Raw genomic sequence first — 23,461 nt, forward strand, 5'->3', positions numbered from 1 at the left:
TCACCTAGCTGGAACACCTTTCCACGTCGTATCTTTGAAAAATACTTGAATTAGCGGATCTAATGCCAAGTTAAATAGGAGTGGCGAAAGCGGGCAGCCCTAAAGAGTTCCCCTGGACAATGTGAAAGGCATCGAGTTCAATCCATTAATTGTCAAATGGGCTACCGGGTGTAAGTACAACATTTTGAATATTGGTATAAAATTCAGGCCAAACTGTTGAGTGTGGAGTATTCGCAATATATATGACCAGGAAACTCTATCAAAAGCCTTATTGGTGTCACAACTGACAATTATGGCTTCTTGATTACCCGATTGGTGACAACAATGCATAGCAGCCACTAACATACGTACATTATGCACCGAAGTTCTGCCCTTAACAAAACCGTTCTGGGCTGGATGTAGTATCCGAGGGAGAAAGTTCTGCATTCGCTGCGCCAATAATTTGGTGAATAATTTCAAGTCCTGATTTAATAAGGAAACAGGCCTACAAGATTGGACCTGCGTGGGGTCTTTTCCCGGTTTCTGGAAAACTATGATCCTAGCCTCAGTGAAATTTGAAGGGGGTTGCTCTCTGGTAAGTAGTGAATTAAATAATGTGAGTAGGTGTGGCAACAGATGTTCCTGAAGTAGTTGATAGTATTCTGCCCCAAAACCAACTGGGCCTGGGGATTTACCTTTTGCTAAGGATTTAATCAAAAAGGACAATTCTGCGTCCGTTACTGGTGCAGTCAGCAGGTCTCTTTCTGCCTCAGTAAGAACAGGCAGGTCCGCTCTAGAAAGAAATTGTGTACCTTCTGACGGACAGTCAGATGGAGGGTCATACAATTGGGATCAGTTTGAGATACCGCCGGATGGGATCCCAGCGGTCGGAATATTGCCACCGGGATCTCGACCGGCACAATCCCGACAGGGGGGCGAGTGCAACGCAGCCCCTTGCGGGCTCGCTGCGGGCGTGGTGCCTCACTACACTTGGCACACTCAATTATTCTCCCCCTATGGGTGTCGTGGACACCTACAGAGGGAGAATATGTCGGAATTGTGTCAGTTGGGATCCACTGATACCACTTAACTTCAGTCCTCATCTGATCTGTGTGGCGATGATCGCGATAAGAGAGAGTCCACAAAGTTTTTGGCCGCCTGTGGAGAATAGAGAAAGTGGGGATTGCCATTATGAAATACACTAAGTTTTGCAGGATACATTAGTGAGAAGCGACAACCCATTTTGAATAATTTCTTACCAGCCGGGGCAAATTCCCTTTGTTTCATTGCCAACATATAAGAAAAATCCTGAAATAGCAACAGCTTTGCACCCTGAGGGCGAAGATCCGCACATTTACGATAAGCTTCCAACAGACGAACTTTATCGGCATAATTCAGAATCCTCAAGATCATTGGGCGAAGGTGAACCCTTGACACCTGCCTGTCAGGGCTCACACAGTGCACTCTTTCCACCAGCAACGAGGAACTGGCGGGGACACACTCCAATTCTTGCAGCAACTATTCAGAGATCAGTGGCATCAGATCTGTGTGTTTGACAGATCCCGGTAGGCCGACAATACGCATATTATTTAGACGATTTATATTTTCTAAATCTTCCAATTTGTCCGCCATGGATATCACTATCTTCTCCTGGTCAGTCAAAGTGGCCTTGGCTGTCGAAAGTTCATCCTCTAAATCCGAAATGCGTTGCTCCGCTTCAGAGAGACGCTGATCGTGTTTTGTGAGCTGGGTAAGAGCAGAATCTATTGAATCCTTCAGAGGCGCTAACTTCTGGTACAGAAGTGAGGCCAGGAGATTGGTGAGCACTTGTAAAGTTAATAAGCCAGTGACGGCAAAGGAGCAGCATCAGACATCTGGTCCCCATCAATTACTCTCAGTCTCACACCAGGAGAAGAAGGGGAAGCGGCAAACGAGGTGTCTTTTCCACGGCCCTTGCCCGCCTGACCACCCTTAAGGCCTCTCGGAGGTCTTGCCACATATTTATCCAAATCCACTGTGGCAGTATATGTGATACCCTGAAACTGCAGCCCAAATCAACTGTGGCACTACAGGTGCCAGCATGACTTTAATAAAAGTAAAATGTTTGCTGGAGTTGCATAAGCACTGTGCCAGCAGCCTACAGCTTGCAGCACAGGAGTTAACAGCACAGCTCATAGCTATACAGATCAGTCTGCAAAATGCAAAGTGCATGACTCACTCATTTGCAGACTCAGAGCGGGAAACTGAGAGCGGGAAAGACAGAGCGGGAAATCCCAGATTTAGAATGTGACCCTGGGAATGCAAGGTTATAAAAAGGTTGTCCTGCAGTGAGACTGACACAACACAGCTACAACAGAATGAGAGCAGCAGAGCAGAGAGCAGACAGACAGTGAGGAGAAGCACATGTTTTAGCTAGCTGAAGTGTGGTGGATTAACCAGAAAGATGTAGCCCCAGTGAGGGCTCCCCACATGTTTAGGTGGGGAGTGATGCCAGCCACAGCAAAGCATTTGACAGAGGGAGACATCGCAGTGTGAGAGCAGCAGTATGCAGAATCCAGTGAAAGGGTGATGCCAGGAGAAAAGTGTGCTCAAGGTGTGAGTCTCAAGAGGTATCTGGGTGAAGTGGTTGAAGCCACGCGGCGTGAGTAAGTGCCCCCATGGAAAAGTATCTCGAGAGGTATCTGGGTGAAGTGGTCGGAAAGCCACGTGGCGTGATTAGAAGCCCCCCAAGGAAAAGAATCCTCGCTCAGTAAGAGAGAGAGAGACGGTAACCTGATGTGTAGCACTACTGGTCACAGAATGCACTGGTATGTACTTATGTTCGCTATATATATGCAGCTGCGACTAAGCGATGCGCTGGAGGAGGTGCCCTGATATGGGATCCACTGTAACTGATATGCTTTGTGCTGGAGGAGTGTTCACAAGTTATCCCTGAAATATCCGTTTGATGTTGAAATAAACTTTATGCTGTTTTTCTGAGATGGCCTGGCGCCCAATTCTTTATGCGCTGCACCGACACCTGTAGTCCACACCCACAATGTACTTGTAGTTAAAGACCTGATTCTTCAGGGGACCCTCTGGTAACTGTACCTGAACCCATGACAAGCCAGGGTAAAGTAAGTGTGATGTACTATACACAGTGACTGCAGATTTTGCATACCAGATACCAGTAGGGTATTACATTTGGCGTCCGCGAACAGGATACGAGCAACCATGGTTACCAATGTGGGGCTCTAAGGGCAATATTTGTGGAGGTGGAACTCATGTCACAGGACATCGGGACTATGCAGTGCACCCGGTCGGAGCAACACCCTTGGGGGCACTGTGTTTGGCCATTTCTGAGTGTCCAAAAGAGCCAAGGATCGCAAGGGGAATGTAGTCCCCTATATCTATTTTCCTAAAGTTGGAGAAACTTGTTTAATGGGAGGGGCCCACGAGAGCCACCAGTCTCTTTTGACCCAGACGTGGGGGGAGACAAGGGCAGGCGAGGGCAGGTTCTCTGTGTTTGGCGCAATTGCCACAAGATGTCTGGAACATTTTACTATCACATGTGACTCTGGACTGTAACTCGTTTGAAAACCGCAACAGAATATGTGATTTGTATGTAATGTGATGTTTGACATGCCATGTTTTCCTGAATATGTGATTGTTGTTTTTTTGTCACATGTACTGTCATTATATGTTATGTTGAAAACTGCTGTTGCGTGAGGACACGCAAGATTTTAGCTGGGGTGCATGTGATACCCTGAAACTGCAGCCCAAATCAACTGTGGCACTACAGGTGCCAGCATGACTTTAATAAAAGTAAAATGTTTGCTGGAGTTGCATAAGCACTGTGCCAGCAGCCTACAGCTTGCAGCACAGAAGGAGTTAACAGCACAGCTCATAGCTATACAGATCAGTCTGCAAAATGCAAAGGGCATGACTCACTCATTTGCAGACTCAGAGCGGGAAAGACAGAGCGGGAAATCCCAGATTTAGAATGTGACCCTGGGAATGCAAGGTTATAAAAAGGTTGTCCTGCAGTGAGACTGACACAACACAGCTACAACAGAATGAGAGCAGCAGAGTAGGGATGGACATCGAAAGCAAACCATCATATGATGGCAATGCTCCACCATTGAAACTTTCGATGCAATGGTTACTAACCATCACATCAAAAGTATTCGATGGTGAAAACTAGTTATATGACTAGTTCATGCGCAAAAGCCTGCATTTTCGTTTGCAATGTGGGAATTGGGATCGGGGGCAGGGCCAGACTCTGAGCAACATATTACTTTATCACTGGACATTGTGTGTATAATATACATATATAATATACATACACAATGCCCAATGATGAAGTAACATTGCCCCCTCAGTGCCAAATATACATTGCCCCCACTGAGTCAGATATACATTGCCCCCACTGAGTCAGATATACATTGCCCCCACTGAGTCAGATATGCAATGCCCCCTGTGCCAGATATACAATGCCCCCACTGTGCCAGATATACAATGCCCCCACAGTGCCAGATATGCAATGCCCCCACTGTGCCAGATATACAATGCCCCCACTGGGTCAGATATACAACGCCCCCACTGTGCCAGATATACATTGCCCCCATTGTGCCAGATATACAACGCCCCCACTGTGTCAGATATACAATGCCCCCCCCTGTGGCAGATATACATTGTCCCACTGTGCGCTCATTGCCCCCCACCCCTTACCGCTGGCTCTGTTTCTTCTATGTGAGGGGAGGAGAGCGTAGCATAGCGTCTCTCTTGCCTCTCAATTCTCTTTGATGCCCGGTCTCACTCTCCAACGGCGGCGGGGTCAATCTGAAATGATGCGCCGATTCGTTAGCCAGAGTTTGCGGACCGCCAGCCAATCAGGAGCCACGGCTGCAGGTCCATGAGCTCTGATTGGCTAGTAAACTGGTGCCTTATTCAGATTGACCGCGCCGCCGCCGATGGAGAGTGAGACTGGGCATCCAAGAGAATTGAGGGGCAGGATAGGCACTGCGCTGCGCTCTCCTCCCCTCACACAGAACGAAGCCAGCGGAATGCAGTATTGTGGACGACCCGGCGGTACGGCGTACCGGCTGGGAATTTCTTACAATAATGTGGATGGCAACTTGCTCAGTGCACGGTTTGCTTTGCTGTCTCACATGGGACCAATTCCGATGATTATGGGGTGGAGTTTGTATGTTCTTTCCATGGTTTTTGTGTTTTCTCTTGGTTTTTCAAACAGTCCAAAACATACTCAAGCAAGGACTTTGTCCATAGCCCTCCTAAATTATTCCCCCTGATCAGTGGTAGTGAATAGCTGGAGTGATATAAAGATCAGTGAGGCCACTCTGTCTCCTCTGAATCCTCCTGAGCTCCGAGTGTCTGTGGCTTCTGCTGCTGCAGGGTAAGGTCTGGGATCTGATTGGCTCTCTGAGTCAGTGAGAGCCAATCAGAGCTTACAGTGGGCCCTGTTGCCTAGCAGCAACCTAGAGAGGGGAGGGGGTTAGGGGACTGGCTGAGCAGGCTCATGTCTGAAACAGACAGCCTCCAACAGACTTAGGAAGTTTCCCTGATAGACACAGCAGCAAGGGGAGGCATAGCTATTTGGAATTAGAAAAAAACAAGCCACCATCGGAAGACCATCGAATGACTATCATTCGATGGTGAAAAACATCGGGAGGGCACCATTAAATGCTAAAAACACTACCATCGAAACGAAAACATCGATGGTTCGGAAACATCGACCATCGATGTCCATCCCTACAGCAGAGCAGAGAGCAGACAGACAGTGAGGAGAAGCACGTGTTTTAGCTAGCTGAAGTGTGGTGGATTAACCAGAAAGATGTAGCCCCAGTGAGGGCTCCCCACATGTTTAGGTGGGCAGTGATGCCAGCCACAGCAAAGCATTTGACAGAGGGAGACATCGCAGTGTGAGAGCAGCAGTATGCAGAATCCAGTGAAAGGGTGATGCCAGGAGAAAAGTGTGCTCAAGGTGTGAGTCTCAAGAGGTATCTGGGTGAAGTGGTTGGAAGCCACGCGGCGTGAGTAAGTGCCCCCATGGAAAAGTATCTCGAGAGGTATCTGGGTGAAGTGGTCGGAAAGCCACGTGGCGTGATTAGAAGCCCCCCAAGGAAAAGAATCCTCGCTCAGTAAGAGAGAGAGAGACGGTAACCTGATGTGTAGCACTACTGGTCACAGAATGCACTGGTATGTACTGATGTTCGCTATATATATGCAGCTGCGACTAAGCGATGCGCTGGAGGAGGTGCCCTGATATGGGATCCACTGTAACTGATATGCTTTGTGCTGGAGGAGTGTTCACAAGTTATCCCTGAAATATCCGTTTGATGTTGAAATAAACTTTATGCTGTTTTTCTGAGATGGCCTGGCGCCCAATTCTTTATGCGCTGCACCGACACCTGTAGTCCACACCCACAATTTACTTGTAGTTAAAGACCTGATTCTTCAGGGGACCCTCTGGTAACTGTACCTGAACCCATGACAAGCCGGGGTAAAGTAAGTGTGATGTACTATACACAGTGACTGCAGATTTTGCATACCAGATACCAGTAGGGTATTACATCTGGTCCCCATCAATTACTCTCAGTCTCACACCAGGAGAAGAAGGGGAAGCGGCAAACGAGGTGTCTTTTCCACGGCCCTTGCCCGCCTGACCACCCTTAAGGCCTCTCGGAGGTCTTTCCACATATTTATCCAAATCCACTGTGGCAGTATACACAAAACACGTGAAGACAAACAAAGTGTTTTGAGTCAAACAATGATAGTGTATTCCAGAGTACTAGTCAGACAGCTTGGCCAACCAGCAGCTATCTGACTTTATAATGGCACCTAAGTATTCCCCTGGCACTACACCTCCTTGGTGTGGAGAAGGGAAAAGGTAAAGGGGCCTCCTTTTAACCGGATGCAGCATGGTTACCAATAAGCGTAAGTGCAGCCAGGGACAGGGAGGGGGTGTGACCTTACCCCTGAGATGCGCTGCAATGCCATCCAGGCCCTCAGCCGAGAGCCCTCTAGTCACCACCGTCTAGCTGAGCCCTCTTAAGATCCCGCGAGGCCGCTGCGGTAGGTTGCACTCCCGCCGGCGAGTATAGCAGGATTCTCGGAGCAGGGCTCCATACGCGAGGCCGAGCCTTCACACGGGACGGGAGGCCGCAATCCGCGGGAACCGATTCCTGTGTTCCCCGGCTCCGCTTGCCTACCTCCCGGTCCCTGGTGCTGCACTGGCCAGTTAGGAGTGCGGGCAGAGTGCCTCGGTTCTTCACAGCTCTCTCCTCCCAAGGTGTTTTAAGGAGATGAGCTCCGGAGCACAGCAGCGGCACGTCCGTCTCTATTGCCCGCAAGCCCCCCCCCCCCCCCCCGCTAGAGGGTATTTTAAATGGTGATTGTGATTTATCCCCTGTAATCTATGCAGGGTATGAGCCCACCATATTTTCTTTTTTTAGTTGATGGACGCATAAAGACTGATTGAAGGTTGTCCTTAACTTACTTTGCCGTTGCCCATGTCTAAGGAGAAAAAGAACACACACTCGCCACCAGGGAGGTGTTTTGTTCAATAGGTCAATCCCAAGGAGGATGAGGTTGATCCCAAGGAGGATGAGGTTGATGAGGTTCACGCTGTGAACGAAAAATATCTCAAAAGGATTGGTACTGGATTTGAATTGGTATTGTGAGAGGATTCTGGGTATAACTGAGCAGCAGAAAAGGGTATGAGGAAAAACTGTGCTGAGACAATGATCAAAACATGCTGGTCCCCATGAAAAGACTTGTGGGGTGAACCAATCCAAAGACAGAAAATTAAGCTAAGCGCAGGATAATTGGTGTAGTAGACTGTAATGGAACGGTAAATTAGAAGATGGAACCTTCATGAATACAACTCCAACTGGCATCAGGATCAAGGGAATTGCCAGTGACTGCAGAGGAATTTCAAATTTAGGGCCAGATGTGTGAAAGTGCGCTGTGGTTCCCGCTGACCACAGCGCACCTTAAGGCAGCATTTAGCGCTGCATCCATATGTATGACTGGCGTGTTAGCGACGTATGCCCTGGCCGCCGTGCGCCCCCGCCACTTACCACTTCTCCGCAGTACTGGACGGGAGACGAAGAGCAGAGGCAATGTATGATTGCCTCTGCTGTCACTTTTCGACTCTTGTGGACGCCGGGCGTAACGCCTCCCCCAGGCAGGCGATGAGTGCCAAATGTGCACTCACTGAGTTTTTTTTTCTTTTTTTCAACAAACTTTACTGTTCGTGGCCAGTAATCTGCTGGTCCACAAACATCACCGCGCATGCGCCGGGGGCCTCCTGCGGCGCAGACAGGAAGCAGGAGAGAAGTGCGCATGCGCACAGACTGCGGCGCTGAACCCGGCCGAGCCGATGTGGGAGGTGCGCTACCGCGGGACAGGTAGGATAACGCCCTCCCACATCAGCGGGGGCCTTAATCATACATTGTGGCGGCGGCTGCGGGCGTATCACCATGATAATGTGGTGATACGCCCCTGGACACATAACGTCCGTTAGGACGTTTTTTCATACATCACCCCCTTAGTTACTAAAGCAAAATAATACAAGTGCTTAAAACACCAGACTCCACTAATTAGGAGAGAGAAAATGCAAGCTGATCTTAGTAGCCTGTTAAAATAGGCAATTAAGGCTTCATTGTTCAACTGAAGATTGGAAGACAAAGTGCAAAACTACACAATATATTGGTCCAATGTCTGTGACCCCTGTAACCATAGAATATTATTAGTATCTGACATTATTCATCCCAGTTCATTAGATAGCTTACAAAAGGAGCTAATGAAGTTTGGATAATTATTGAGAATGGAAGAAGAAGCGTGGCAAAAAAGAAAGAAAATTATATAGGCTACCAAGGCTTTATCACGTAAAAAAATTGTGGGAAGCATCTCAAACTGAACAGCACATTGATTAAGAAAGCCAAAGCAGAGTTTAACATCCCCATCAACCTTTGCTGGTGAAGGAATGTACAAATTTGAAACCCTACCCGCTACAGCTGGAAGTACTCGGGGTGGAAGTGGACCTGAACTGGAGCTGCATACAGAGAATTCCAGATTAAATTTATACATGTGGATAATTCCTAAAGATATAACATGACCTGGTTCTGAGTAGCTTTCTTCACAACACTTTTCCCATGAAAATCCATTATGGTCAGATCCTGTCAGGCTCACTGCGATTTAGGATTCTTGTTGTCACTTCTGGAATAGCATAACTCTCCCAAGGAAGCAAAGTCTAACAGGCACCTGTTCTTCTCCAGAGATCCCTGAAAGGGGTTTTGACTTCGCAGCAGGAAATCTGCAGGTCATTGCCCCCTTGGGAGTACCAGGTGTCTAGTTGGGAAAGGCAGATTAAACAGCCCAGGAACAATGGATACATTAAGGGACTTAGTTGAATATTCTGATAGGAGTTATCTCTGAACTGGAGTTGGGCTTAGAGCACACGGAGCAGTGAGATTTAGAACTTCCATTATAGAAGAGCTCAGAACACATGACCAACTGAAGAAGGAGCTCAGTAATTATATTCAGCCAGGAAGATAAGCAAGAATTCCAGCATGCACACAGCTTGGAATTAGGGATCTTTCATGCAGAGAGACATGCATCTGACAAAGAGGCAGTAGACTAATCGTTTTAAATAGGGTGCCATCAACTGTGACTGGCTATAATATTCAGCTGAAAGGAAATTGGTGAAATGTGGCTATTTGAGACTTTGCCAAGATGGAAGCAATGCAGAAGGAGACTATAGATAGAGCTCCGGAAACTGCCAAAATGGCAGCACACAATGTAAGGATGGACGCATTAGGAGGCTAGAGCTACTGTAGTGAGTCACTGCCACAAAGCAGAGAGTGACACAAAAGAAGTTTATTATATTGTTCAAGAGCCACATCACCCTGTAGATATTCTGAATATTAATGAATTAACATTTAGTCATCTGGTCTTTATTTGGCAAACTGCTTGATTCCTCTATTGATAAATAATTAACGACCAAGATTTCTACCAGAAAACAGAATTCAATGGTTAGTACTTAGCACAGATGCAGAGCGTTCCCCAGCTTTTGCCAACTTAAGGGCCCTACATACATGGCGATGTTCCGCCAAGGTGCCCGACGGCCGTCACCCGGCTCCATAGTAGTGCAATCTAATATGGACGAGATTGTCCATACCGGCTTGCATGTTTAAACGAGCCGGCACCAACAATGAACGAGCGCGGGGCCGTGCATCGTTCATCGTTGGTGCCTATATACTGAAAGATATGAACGATATCTTGTTCATTAATGAACGAGATCGTTCATATCTTTCAGTAGTATCGGCCAGTGTGTAGGGCATATTACAGGTACATCACTCCTTTTAGCAGATATATCAGTGCACTCTCTCACCTATTTTTTCCATCATGAAGTCCCCAGTCTTATGATGCCAGGTTCACAATATTTCTTCGTTTTGAGTCAAAATTAAAATTTGCTATACTTGCAGATGCATTATTTGGTTTAAAACTTTGTCTTTCATTTCTATATTACACCACTGAGCCAATATCTTCTTCCTACTTGCTTAAGCTTTTATTAAGAGCAATACTGACTATTTTCTTGTGCAGCAAGGATATGTGTGGTGCAAGTGTGCGCTGATAATGATGATGGGTATAAAACTATGCGTACATAAGGGTACTGTGATTACATAGCTACAGTACTCACAACTCAAAACACAGGCAAACAGCCATATTTAGATCTGTGCACTTAGGGGGTCATTCCGAGTTGATCGTAGCTGTGCTAAATTTAGCACAGCTACGATCTTCTTCCCTGACATGTGGGGGGACGCCTAGCGCAGAGCTAGCCCACCCTGCATGTCAGTCCGGCCCCCCTCGCAGAAGTGCAAAGGCATCGCACAGCGGCGATGCCTTTGCACTTGAAGAGTAGCTCCCGGCCAGCGCAGCTTTAGCGTGCTGGCCGGGAGCTACTCATCGCTCCCCGTTTGGTCTGGCCACGCCTGCGTTGGCCGGACCAAACCCATGAAACGGCGGCCAAACGCAGCCGTTCCGCCCCCTCCCGCCCAGCGATCGCCTCTACCTGTCAATCAGGCAGAGGCAATCGTATCCCTGCTACGCCCATCGGCCGTCTGGCATGCGCCGGCGCACTACGGCATCGGCGCATGCGCAGTAGGGACCCGTTTGCTCTGCTGCGTTAAAACGCAGCGAGCGGACAGGTCAGAATGGCCCCCTTAATACAAATGCAATTTCAGTCGACTGGCATGCAATTCTGAATTTGAATCTTTTTCTTCATTTTAACACATTTAAGCCGGGTACACACTAGACGATCTATCGTCCGATATATTGTTTCAACGTGGATCAGAATGATATATCGGGTACTTCGTCTAGTGTGTACCCATGATACGCGCACTCCCGTGGGTTGCTAGCAGGGCCGATGGGGGATGTTGCTAACGATTACATACTGCAGAATGCATGTTACGTGTCTCCCCCTGTTGGACCGGGCAATGGCAAGTGTGTATGCACTTGCCGCATGCAAAGTCCTGTTGGCAGCAACGTCAGGCTGGATACATATTGTCTAGTGTGTACCCAGCCTTACTCTATTTTTATGCTACTTGAATTCAAGATGAATTTTGTATAATGTGGCATTCCTGCAAAAGTGTAGCACATGATAAAAACATACCACAGGTTACATTTGGATAATAAATAGCATTTTACATCAAGGGTGGGCAATAATCATCACTAAGCTGCTGTTGAACTACACATACCAGCATGCTCCACCAAAGTTTTAGCATGCGTGATAGCAAAACTATGGCAGGGCATGTTGGAATGTGTGGTCCCACAACAGCTGGAGGGCCGCTTATTCCCACCCCTGATTTAAATGCTTTTCTAAGAAACAACTTGAACCTATTTTTGATACCTAAGAAGTGAGGACATAAGCGTGAATAAGAAATGACAGGACACTGTAAAAATGTTCCAGCCTGTGTACAGTAATCATGCATCCACAAATAAAAGCAGCAACTGCTATACAGTATATTCCTATTTAACTGACAATATACTCCAAGCCCATCGATACCTGGGGAAGATCTCTGTCAACAATTCATATGCAACTATTTAATCAAAGAATAAAAAAATTTTAAAAAATTGCACATAATGGTATGCCAAATATAGAAACACCCACACCTCTATACACTGGAAGGCACCAGTTTTTGCTTGACTTAGAGGTATTCTTTCCCGGTCAACATGTCCTGCTGATGGTAATCAACCTTCCAGTAGCAGCAAGAGACACACCTCCTATAGGAATATCTGTATATATGTTATGTACACAACGTTACACCAGCACCTGACCTACCTGAAGTTAAAGCCCTGCGAGACAGAATTCTCATCATGCAGTCCATGAAAGTCATATGTAGGTTTACAGTGTTTCAATGGCCAATCCAGATCACAGTGCCAGTCTATTACAATGCTAATTGATCCTCCCTGCAATTGAAGACATAATTACTATTTTTACAAGCATAAAAAACAGACTTACTATTATTCATATAAGATCTTCTGTGAACTGAATTATAACAGGCACTGGTCAATTGCTATTCTCATCCTTATGGGTCTTTTTATTATAGTTGACAACTAAGTAACAACCTGTATCTCTGCTTATCTCAGTGATACAGATGGCAGTCGGGCTGCAATTCATCATGCCCTTAGGGTGGTATCCGGACTAGAGACCTACACTGAAAAGGTCTAGTCAGTAAGTCTACTACTAATGGTCTAAGGTCGACAGGGTCATTTACTCTCTAATTAAACTCCTAGGAAAATGATTGAGGATAATATTTCGAGTTATTTAATGTCCAATGCTCCTTCAGACACGTCCACCCTAAATCACTAGTGCGCCTTAAAAGCGGTAGTTAGAGGTGCGGCCATTCAAGCGGGAGCGTTACTTAAACGCCAATCAGCTAAACTCCAATCAGACCTAGAAGCTAAACTGAAGTGTCTAGAGGATCAAAATCCCCGTCCGTTCGTAAAGAACTCGCCACTATACAGGGTCAATTGCAAAAACTTTTAATGGCACGCACCCAAGAAGCATTGAACAGACTGAGTAAGAGATTCTACATAGCAGGCAACAGACCGGCAGATTACTAGCCCGGAAGTTATGGGCCCAACAGGCTCGAAATAGGATAAAATGTTTAACTTCCCCCTCTGGGTCAAAAAATTCCAACCCCCTAGATATTTCAAACAATTTTGCCCATTATTATGCCCAGCTTTACAATCTTTCATCTGACCTCACTAGCCCCCAAACCCACGGCGTCATCCATGACAATTTTTTAGACTCTATTCACCTTCCTTCCCTGACGGAGGCCCAAGCGGAGCTTTTAAACGCTCCCTGGACTTCTGCTGATGTTATTGAGGCGATTAAATCACTGCCCAATGTGAGGTGATTAAATCACTGCCCAATGGTAAGGCCCCGGGACTAGAAATTTTATAAGTGTCTTTTACAAGGTATACCAAGGGCTTTTGACATCTCCATTAACTCACGTTTTTAATGCTATAACTGAGAACGGTAACCCAGCCAGGGAAATGCTAGTGGCGCAATTGGTGACATTACCCAAACCAGGGAAAGACCCCTCTTCCTGTCAAAACTATCGACTAATAGCACTGTTGAATGGAGATATTAAATTGTATGCGAAGATCATTGCCGCTCGAGTTAAACTTCTTCCTGATTTGGTCCACCCGGACCACGTCGCGTTCGTGCCCAGAAGGCAAGCATCGGACAACACTCGCAGGTTCTTCAACCTCCTAGATTCCCTACCGACTGACCATGGCCTTCTCCTGCTATCCTCAGATGCTCGGCCCTGCGCTCGTTCATCGCTGATGACCTGTCGCCTGTGCATGCAGGCCAATATGGACGATCTCATCCATATTTGCCTGCACTTCTATGGAGCCGGGTGACGTGGGGAGTGAAGAAACTTCACTCCCCCCGTCACTGCCCCCCCCCCCCCCCCCCCCGTGGGCAGCTCGGCGGTGGATCGCGCAATGTGTAGGGTCCATAACACTGCAGTTACAATAGCGAGGATCAATCGAAGCATTTCTGGCTTTGCTGGTCCCACATTGCTAGATATCGATCATGCCATCTCAAGATGGCTCCCTCTTGTTAAACACAGGGAAGCTGTGATAACCCCTTTCTCCAGGAAAAACACTTGCTAAATAGACCCATGAAGTTAGCCACAGATACGCATATTTAACCTACATGCAGTAATAAAACCATTGCTAATGTATACAATTAGTATATGACGGACGGTATATGGTAAAGAAACTGCACATTTATTAAAAACCACAATAGAAATAAAATCACAAGGTATACAAAGAAACCACTAACTAGGCCTCAGGTGTATTGTTATATTAGGGTCATGCATTAGCAGGCTGGCTCCTGTATAAATCAAGTGTTTAAACGAGGACTTTCTCATTTGTGTTAGAAGGGATCCAATTTTAGCAGCAAGGTATTACCAGCATGTGAATCTTGTATGTCCAAACAGGCCCTTTAAGCAGACTTGCAGATTCCCCTTTGCACAGTTACTGTATATGGAACGCTTGTTGCACTTTGTGGTTTAATATTAATAGGCATTATTGGCATATTACCTTTCGTGCTATGTCACTAAACTTCTTTCCCGTTTGTTCCACAATATATCCAAGTCGAAAAACAGGGCAAAAAGGATCATTATCTTTATCATAAAGACATGTTTTTAGATGATCACTGGTTAGTGATTCAATTAAATTCTGTCTGAAAAATAAGAAAATATGTTAAGCCAAACAAAATAAATTACAATTCCGATATGTTATCTCTTTACTGAAAACACAACTGGAAAGTTTCAAAACCCAGAAAAGTATAAAAACTTATTTTATATTGCTGCTGGGTGATTTTGTCCTTCACACAAACATGATCGCAAACTTGTTTTCCTACTCTCATAAGGAGCACTGCAACAAATTTAAGAGGGGCACTAGCAACTATGTAACTATTGGCAGATCCTATAGATTCTATACTGTAGGTGGCAGCGGCGTGTGATGGACGTTAGTCCACACAGTAGATTACTTAACCATGTCTAATCGTGTGTACACACGGTGAGATTTTTTCTTCCGATTTTAACTATATAGTCAAAATCTCAAGAAAAAATAGTGCAGATCGCAAGATGAAAGTCACCTTGTGATCCCAAAGTGATGCCAATGTGCGGTCCCGTGTGGTGGGCATCGCAAGTCTAGATAGACTGTGCAGGCAAGTCAATTGTGACTATCTCGTAGAAAGGATAGTCAAAATTGACACTTAGCCAAAATCGCATATAGTCAGTATCACAAGCACAGTCATTATGTGCTTGCGATACCGTCTTAGCTCCTATCGCATAGTGAGAATCGGGGTTAGCCCGAATCTCACCATGTGTGTACACACCTTTAGGTTTATTAACCAGACAGAACAAGTTTACAGGATGACACAGGGTTAACACAGCATGTATGTATAACAGGCGCAGTATATATGATAGGTGCACCAGATCCAGCCATGAATGTATAGGAGAGCGTAGGTGGTGTGTGACAGGTGGCAGCACACACCTGTATCTGTACATACAGTGGTGGCTGTGGAGTATGCACACATCTGTACATATATACTGTAGGTGGTGCAGTGAAAGTACTTGGGGTCACTGGCCTCTGTAACGCTGTTTCTACTGAGATATATTGGAGACTCTCAGAGGCATGTCCTTCAGGCATGGAGTAAGCAGCGGAAGTGGCGCAGACACACAGAGGTCATGCCTCTGGCACTATGGGGAACTAGGGGGCAGATTTATCAACGAGTGATATTCTTGTTATGTATGATAAATGGTGCTCCAGCCAATCAGCTCCTATCATTTTTCAAACACATGACAGTTAGGAGCACCATTTATCACACGTAACAAGTGATAACAGGAAATCACATGTTGATAAATCTGTCCCCTAGTGTCTAGATGAAGAGACACCGCAGGGTGCTCTCTCATAACAGATACTTTGAATATAACAGTGTGGCATTTTAAAATGTGTTTAAATAGATTTAAGGCTTGGTACAACAGATTACAGAAAAATTCCCTGCAGAAGGCTCATGCACGGTACATTCTGATAGTATCTCCCCACCTCCATGCCAGATCAACTACTAAATTTACCAGCACTACTGTGATTACACGAAACCAACAAGTATATAAAGGACGGTAAAAGCATAGGCAATATGCTGTTTTGTACAGCAGTATCTGTCGCCACCCCAAGCACTGTAATGTCAATTATGCTGTGGCTAAGGGGGGACTGTGAGTGATCATGCAGGACTTGTCCTCCACATGTGCAGAACAGGTCATACGGAGATCCCCCACCACTGGGTTAGGATGCATACCATCGGGTTTATGGACAAACCTGAATCTGGCCAATAGTCCTGGAATTTTGGATTAAGCCTGGAAATTCTCCCAGTTCTGGAGACAAAGGGGGTAATTCAGACCTGATCGCTAGGGTGCGTTTTTTGCATCCCTGCGATCAGGTAGTCACCGCCTACAGAGGGAGGGGGAAATCGCTGTGCAGGTGTGACATCGCATGTGCAGGACAGCTGCACAAACAGAAGCCCAGGACTTACTCAGCCGCTGCGATGATCGTGACCAAAGCTGACGTAAGGAAACCTCCCTCCAAATGCCTGGTTCCTCCTGCGTTTTTTCCGAATACTCCTCAAAAACGGTCAGTTGCCACCCACAAATGCCCTCTTCCTGTTAATCTCCTTACATTCGCCGGTGCGATGGGATTTTTTGCACCATCCCGTCGTTCCCCGTCGCTGCGGACTATCGCACCTGCGCATTGCGGTGCATACGCATGCGCAGTTCAGACCTGACCATCCGCTGTGCGAAAACGCACAGCAGCGATCAGGTCTGGATCGGCCCCAAAGAAAGGTGCATTGGGTGTCTGAATAGACTCACTACTGGGTAAGGGAATGGGACTCTTATGCACAGCAGTATATGGGTAATTTCTTCTTGAACTTGAGCCACACGGTTGCGATGGCATCATCATATCTATGCATCTGAGGCCTTGTGCCTTCACCAAACATCTGACTCTATGTAAAGTGGTCTGTGTTCAAATCACCAAAGGACTCTACACTTCCTGTATAACAGAAACTTCCTGTGCAACAAACGCTTCCTGTATGACAGATGGATAGCACAAATGGATACTTACCGACATTCTGGCTGCCTCCTCATGTCGGTGCAGCAGGAGGCATGGCGCGGTATGGGGGGGGGGGAAGGGCGTGGACAGGGGAGAATATGATCCTCTTTGGGGCGGAGCGGGGTGGTGGACATGAGATCATCATCATGGCTCTGGCCCCGCTACACTATGCTGAGATTATCGGGGCGGGGCACAGATAACATGATTCAGTAGGAGTCGCGTTATCTGTACCCTCGATGAGGGGTGCGGGGGCTTATTTGCCTACTTTTCCGGGTGGGCCAGAGCTCCACCCGATTTTTGGGAGCCAGTAAGTATGGGATAGCAATGATGCAATCCACATACAGCTACAAATTCTGCTCTCTACACTCAAAAATGTTCGACTCAGACAAAGCTAGGGACTCCATAATGTGACTCCATTATTTCCAAATCAAAATAAATCATGCAAGAGGCATGGGGATGCAGTTAAGATCCCGCCGGACGGAATCCCGGCGATTGGAATACCGACTCTGGAATCCCGGCCGGCACAATCTCGACATATTCTCCCTATGCGGGTGTCCACAACACCCATAGAGGGAGAATAAATGAGTGTGCCGAGCGTAGCGAGGCACCATGCCTGCAGTGTGGCGAGCGCAGCGAGCCTGCAAGGGGCTGTGTTGCGCTCGCCCCTCTGTCGGGATTGACACCGGTCAGGATCCCGGGGTCGGTATTCTGCAATATTATTATTATTGTCCTACAGATCCTTAAAGAAATAGGGGCGGTCTTATAGAAAATAATAGACACGCAGAGTGATGTCTCCCGTGCAGTGGCAGCAGGTCAGTGATACAGCAGCGGCTGATGATCCCTGGGTAAGGCAGGCCAGCACATATATTACATACAACATCACATGTATGTTTATATGTTCTAACCGGCATCCCCCCAGCAATATGTGGTCGGAGCTGCAGCCCAGGGCCTGCAGCCGCCACTGTTCATCAGTGGTTTTTACGTTAGATATACATGAATTCTTACAGGTCTTGAAATTATAATATCTCAGTTTCAGTTTCCCAACCTGCAGTTTTAACTTGTAAAAGGAAAATTATATTTCTAAATGATTTCATACATACCTATTAACTTTATGTTTGGGGAAACTAATACTGTTTTTGATAAATAAAGTGAAGTTTTCTGCCTGCCTCAGTAACGGAGGACTGTAAATCAAACAAGAAACAAAATGGTAGAAATTAAACATTTCATGAAAATATTTCTAATACTCAAATCCTAGTATCAAGTAAGTATATACTAGTATACAGCCTACTGTATGATGGCAGCAAACAAAATTCAGTTATACCCAAGAATATTACATTTAAATTATTATTATTATTATTATTATTATTATTAATAATATTATTATTGCTGTAGTTGGACCTCTGCTGCCTCATGGTGGAAATAAAGTATCATCAAAGCTGTTTATAACACATTGGCTACAGGATGACAGCATGATATAAATCAATTTCATTTGTAGAGGAACCAGCCTGGCTTTTGTAGTCCCCCTGACTTCTGTATTCAGGTCATACAGTATATAGTAAAATACCATAGCATCCATAAACTAAATGATCAGAGCGGTATAAGCCCATTACAAATCACCATGTACAATATATAATAAATATACAATACTGTGCAAACATTTTTGTCAGGTGTGAAAAAAAATCTGCAAAGTAAGAATGCTTTCAAAAATAAAAATGTTAATAGTTTATTTTTATCAATTAATAAAATGCAAAGTGAATGAACAGATGAGAAATCTAAATCGAATCAATATTTGGTGTGACCACCCTGTTCCTTCAAAACATCATCAATTCTTCTAGGTACACTTGCACAAAGTCAGGAATTTTGTAGCATTATTTTTTGTAGCATTAAATTAAGGTGTATGATTAATCAATTATATCAAACAGGTGATAATGATCATAATTTTCATATGTAGGTTGGAACACAGTCATTAACTGAAAAAGAAACAGCTCTGTAGGAGGTTTAACAGTGGTTTAGGAACAGCCAAACTCTGCTGCAAAGGTGAGGCTGTGGATGACAGTTTCATGTCATAGGTCATACATCATGGCAAGACTAAGCACAGCAACAAGAAACAAGGTTGTTATACTGCATCAGTAGGAACTGGGGTGCTGAAAAATGGCAGCAGGTGCTCTGGACTGATGAGTCAAAATTTGAAAGATTTGGTTGTAACAGAAGGCAGTTTATCTCCAAAGGGCTGGAGAGAGGTACAATGAGTGTCTAAAGGCAACAGTGAAGCATGATGGAGGTTCCTTGCAAGTATTGGGGTGCTTTTCAGCAAATGGAGTTGGGGATTTGGTCAGGATTACTGGTGTCCTCAATGCAAAGAAATGCAGGCAGATACTTTTCCATCATGCAATACCATCAGGGAGGCGTCTGATTGGTTCCTAATTTAATCTGCAGCAGGACAACGACCCCAAACATACAGCCAATGTCATTAAGTACTAACTTCAGCATAAAGAAAAACAAGGAGTCCTGGAAGTGATGATATGGCCCCCGGAGAGCCCTAAACTTCATTGAGTCTGTCTGGGATTACATGAAGAGACAGAAGGATTTGAGAAAGCCTACAGTACATTCACAGATCTGTGGTTAGTTCTCCAAGGTATTTGGTACAACCTCCCAGCGAGTTCCTTGAAAAACTGTGTGCACATGTACCTAGAAGAATTGCTGCTGTTTTGAAGGGTGGTCACATTAAATATTGATTTAATTTAGATGTATCTTCTGTTCATTCACTTTGCATTTCAATTGATAAAAATAAACTATTGACACTTCTATTTTTTAAAGCATTCTTACTTTGCAGCATATTTTCCACACCTGCCTAAAACTTTTGAACAGTACTGTATAATATCCAAATCTTGTGTAGACGTATATATTTTACACTACCACTATACAAACACTGTAGTGTTTATCATTATACTGCGTGTACCTAGCACTTGACAGGAGTGTATTATGAGGGTATGCGGTTCAGATGCCGGAGCTCGAAATACCAGCACCTGAATACCAACACATGGGCAAAATCCCGACAACACTTGGAATACCCACACCGATATCACGACCGTCTGCATCTCGATCATAAGTACGCCGGGGTCTCCAATATTCTTGCCGCGGGAAAGGGGGACCAGGTTAGGTTTAGGCTAAGGTGGGGGGGGGGGGGGGGGAGTTTGGGTTAGGTTGCGGGGGAGGAAGGATTAGGGTTGGGCTGCAGGGAGGTGGGATTAGGCACCACTGGGTAGGGTTAGGCCGATGTCGGTCATATGACAGCCAACATCTCATCCACCCGCATTTCATATGTATTTTATTTCGAGCATAGCTTTTCTGTAACCAGCCTTTACACTGAAGTATTTATCATTATACTGCCTGCATCCAGCCCTTAACATTGGAGTATATTATTATAATAATTGTCTGCAGCCAGCCCTTCCCAACAGAGAGTTCACTATTGCAGCTGCCACCACCAAGCATTTGAGCTTGGAGTACATAATTAGTTTAGTTCATCGGCAGCTTGTTCTGTCCTCCACACGCTTATTTACTGAGTTATTGGTGCATTGCAAGTTATTATTTTTCTTGCTATTGTGAGTGTAAATGATTATACTCTCTACCTTTGTCAATACTGGATCTGTTCATCCGATAAATATTCGAGACCCTAATTAATGTTCTGTCCATCTATGAACTACAGCAATACATAAGGAATTATAAGCCTCTACCACTTGGAATAGAAAACCCGAGGGCATCTGAGCATGGAAGTGTGTTGAACTTTAAAGGAAAGGCAGTTGCTATGGGTGAGACCTCATGAACCCTATGTTCTACGCTCTCTATGTACCCCATCTGTGTCACCCCTGTCTACCCCTCCCCTTTAGATTGTAAGCTCTCACGAGCAGGGCCCTCTTCCCTCATGTGCTTATCCTTTGTCTTACTTTAATAATCTTCAACTGTACCACATCCAGCAGTCTTCTGCCACCTGATACTTATTCCAGTGTCATCTGCTGATGTAACTATGTTTATTTACCCTGTACTTGTCCTATACTGTCATCAACTGTAAGTTGCTGTTTTCCTGTTTGGTTATTTGTTTATGTATTCTGTAATTGGGCGCTGCGGAACCCTTGTGGCGCCATATAAATAAAGGATAATAATAATGAAGGTTGTATAGAGATCTTATCATTTCTATTCAGGTATTGTGACAACAATTGTTAGTTCTTATGCTCAAAACATCAATGCTAACAACATACTCAGGAACAACATGATCATTTTCCACAGGACACCAAGCATAGACTTCACAAGACTTAGTTTCATTGTTGAAAGGTATGCATTTTCCAGTCAGGATACCTGTAAAAAATACAACAGACCATTTAATATATACAATAAAACATGTGACTTGAGTATTATAATGTAAGATGAAGTATGTACGCACATTTTATAGGTCTCTGTTAGTAATGGAAGACTTAAAGTGGATCTGTCACTATTTAGGGAACGTCTGTATTTTATTAATTCATAATATAGTAAATAGTGCACTAAACATATGACCTAAAAAATTTTTTGATCCACCCTGGAATCTGTAAATTCTGATGTGCTCTTTGAAAATGGGAATTTAATACCTACCGGTAATTACCTTACTCGTAGTCCGTAAGGGATACTGGGATGGTTTAGTATTATGGGGTATAGTTGGGGTCCATTGGAGCCTTGGCACTTTAAATTTCTGCAGGGTGTGCTGGCTCCTCCCCTCTATGCCCCTCCTGCAGACTCAGTATAGGAAAACTGTGCCTGAGGAGACGGACATACTTTGAGAGGAGGAAAATAGATAAGAAAGTGGTGAGAAACGAACCAGCACACAACACAACAAGAGGATAGCAACACTAACCACAACTTGAAACTAGGGACAGCAACAGCAGACCCAAACAAGAACAATTTGGAGAAACAACGAAGCACAGAGGTGGGCGCCCAGTAACCCCTATGGACTACGAGAAAGGGAATTACTAGTAGGCATTAAATTCCCATTTCCTCTAACATCCTAGGGGATACTGGGATGGTCTAGTATCATGGGGAAGTCCCAAAGCTCCCAGATCGGGTGGGAGAGTGCTGAGACACCTGCAAAACTGATTGACAAAACTGAAGGTCCTCTGTAGCGAACTTGTAAAATTTGACAAACGTGTTCGAACCAGACCAAGTAGCTGTTCGACATAACTGCAAAGCAAAGACACCACCTACAGCAGCCCAGGAAGAACCCACTGACCTTGTGGAGTGGGCCTGTATAGACCTCGGCAGTGACAAAGCTGCCGACGAGTAAGCCTGCTGGATCGTAAGCCTGATCCAATATGCAATTGATTACTTCGAGGCAGGACAACCAATCTTTGTAGCATCACAGAGAACAAAAAGTGAATCAAATTTCCTATGACGAGCTGTTCTATTGACGTAAACCTTCATAGTCCAAACCACGTCCAAGGACTTAGGCGTAACAGACATGTCAGACACCACAGGCACCACCACCACAGGAGCCACTATCGGCTGATTGATGTGAAACGCCGACACCACCTTAGGCAAAAATTGCGGGCTCTGCTCTATCCTCATGGAACACGAGATAAGGACTCTTAGAAGACAAGGCCCCTAATTCTGAAACACTCCTTGCTGAGGCCAAGGCCAACAACATGACAGTCTTCCATGTCAAATACTTCATGTCCACCCTGTGTAAAGGTTCAAACCAGTCTGATTGGAGAAAGGTCGGAACCAAATTAAGATCCCACGGCGCCGTGGGAGACACAAAGTGTGGTTGCATATGGAGGACACCCTTCAAGAACGTCTGGACTTCAGGGAGAACAGCCAATTGTCTCTGGAAGAAAACAGACAAGGCTGAGATCTGAACCTTGATGGAGCCTAAGCGTAGGTCCATATCCACACCTGCCTGCAGGAAGAGTAAGAACCGACCCAGATGAGAGGCTACAGTAGAGTACTGTCGAGACTCACACCAAGAGACTGTCAAAGTTGAAAAATATCGTGCTTCACATTGCCATATACTAACCCCATGCACATGCCCGCTGCTCGTGCATTCAGTCTGCCGTACGTGCACATGTCCGCAAATTGCGTACACTCGCTCCGGCGATTACGCGCGGTATATGCGTATTTACGGTAGAGTTTATGAGCTTGTAGCGGGCGACTCGTTTATAACATAGTTAACAAAAATAGTGCCTTTTGTAGATAATATTCCCTTTAATAATGTCTGCAAGTATGTTTAATGTAAATGGTTCGTGGACATGGGAATTCCTCT

At 45.4% G+C, this 23,461-nt stretch overlaps 1 protein-coding gene across 2 annotated transcripts in view; it reads right to left on the reverse strand.

Moving 5' to 3' along the window:
* The window catches only part of P2RX1 (purinergic receptor P2X 1), a 321,106-nt gene that overhangs the window by 66,943 nt on the left and 230,702 nt on the right, over window positions 1-23,461 (reverse strand). For both annotated transcript variants that reach the window (XM_063953695.1, XM_063953694.1), the window contains 4 exons: window positions 21,432-21,528; window positions 18,276-18,356; window positions 14,605-14,746; window positions 12,326-12,453 (listed from right to left, as the gene is read on the reverse strand). In XM_063953695.1, the coding sequence (XP_063809765.1) occupies window positions 12,326-12,453; window positions 14,605-14,746; window positions 18,276-18,356; window positions 21,432-21,528 (448 nt within the window). The remainder of the gene's footprint in view (window positions 1-12,325; window positions 12,454-14,604; window positions 14,747-18,275; window positions 18,357-21,431; window positions 21,529-23,461) is intronic.

Source organism: Pseudophryne corroboree, chromosome 2 (assembly GCF_028390025.1).
Source record: "Pseudophryne corroboree isolate aPseCor3 chromosome 2, aPseCor3.hap2, whole genome shotgun sequence".
Lineage (NCBI taxonomy): Eukaryota > Metazoa > Chordata > Amphibia > Anura > Myobatrachidae > Pseudophryne > Pseudophryne corroboree.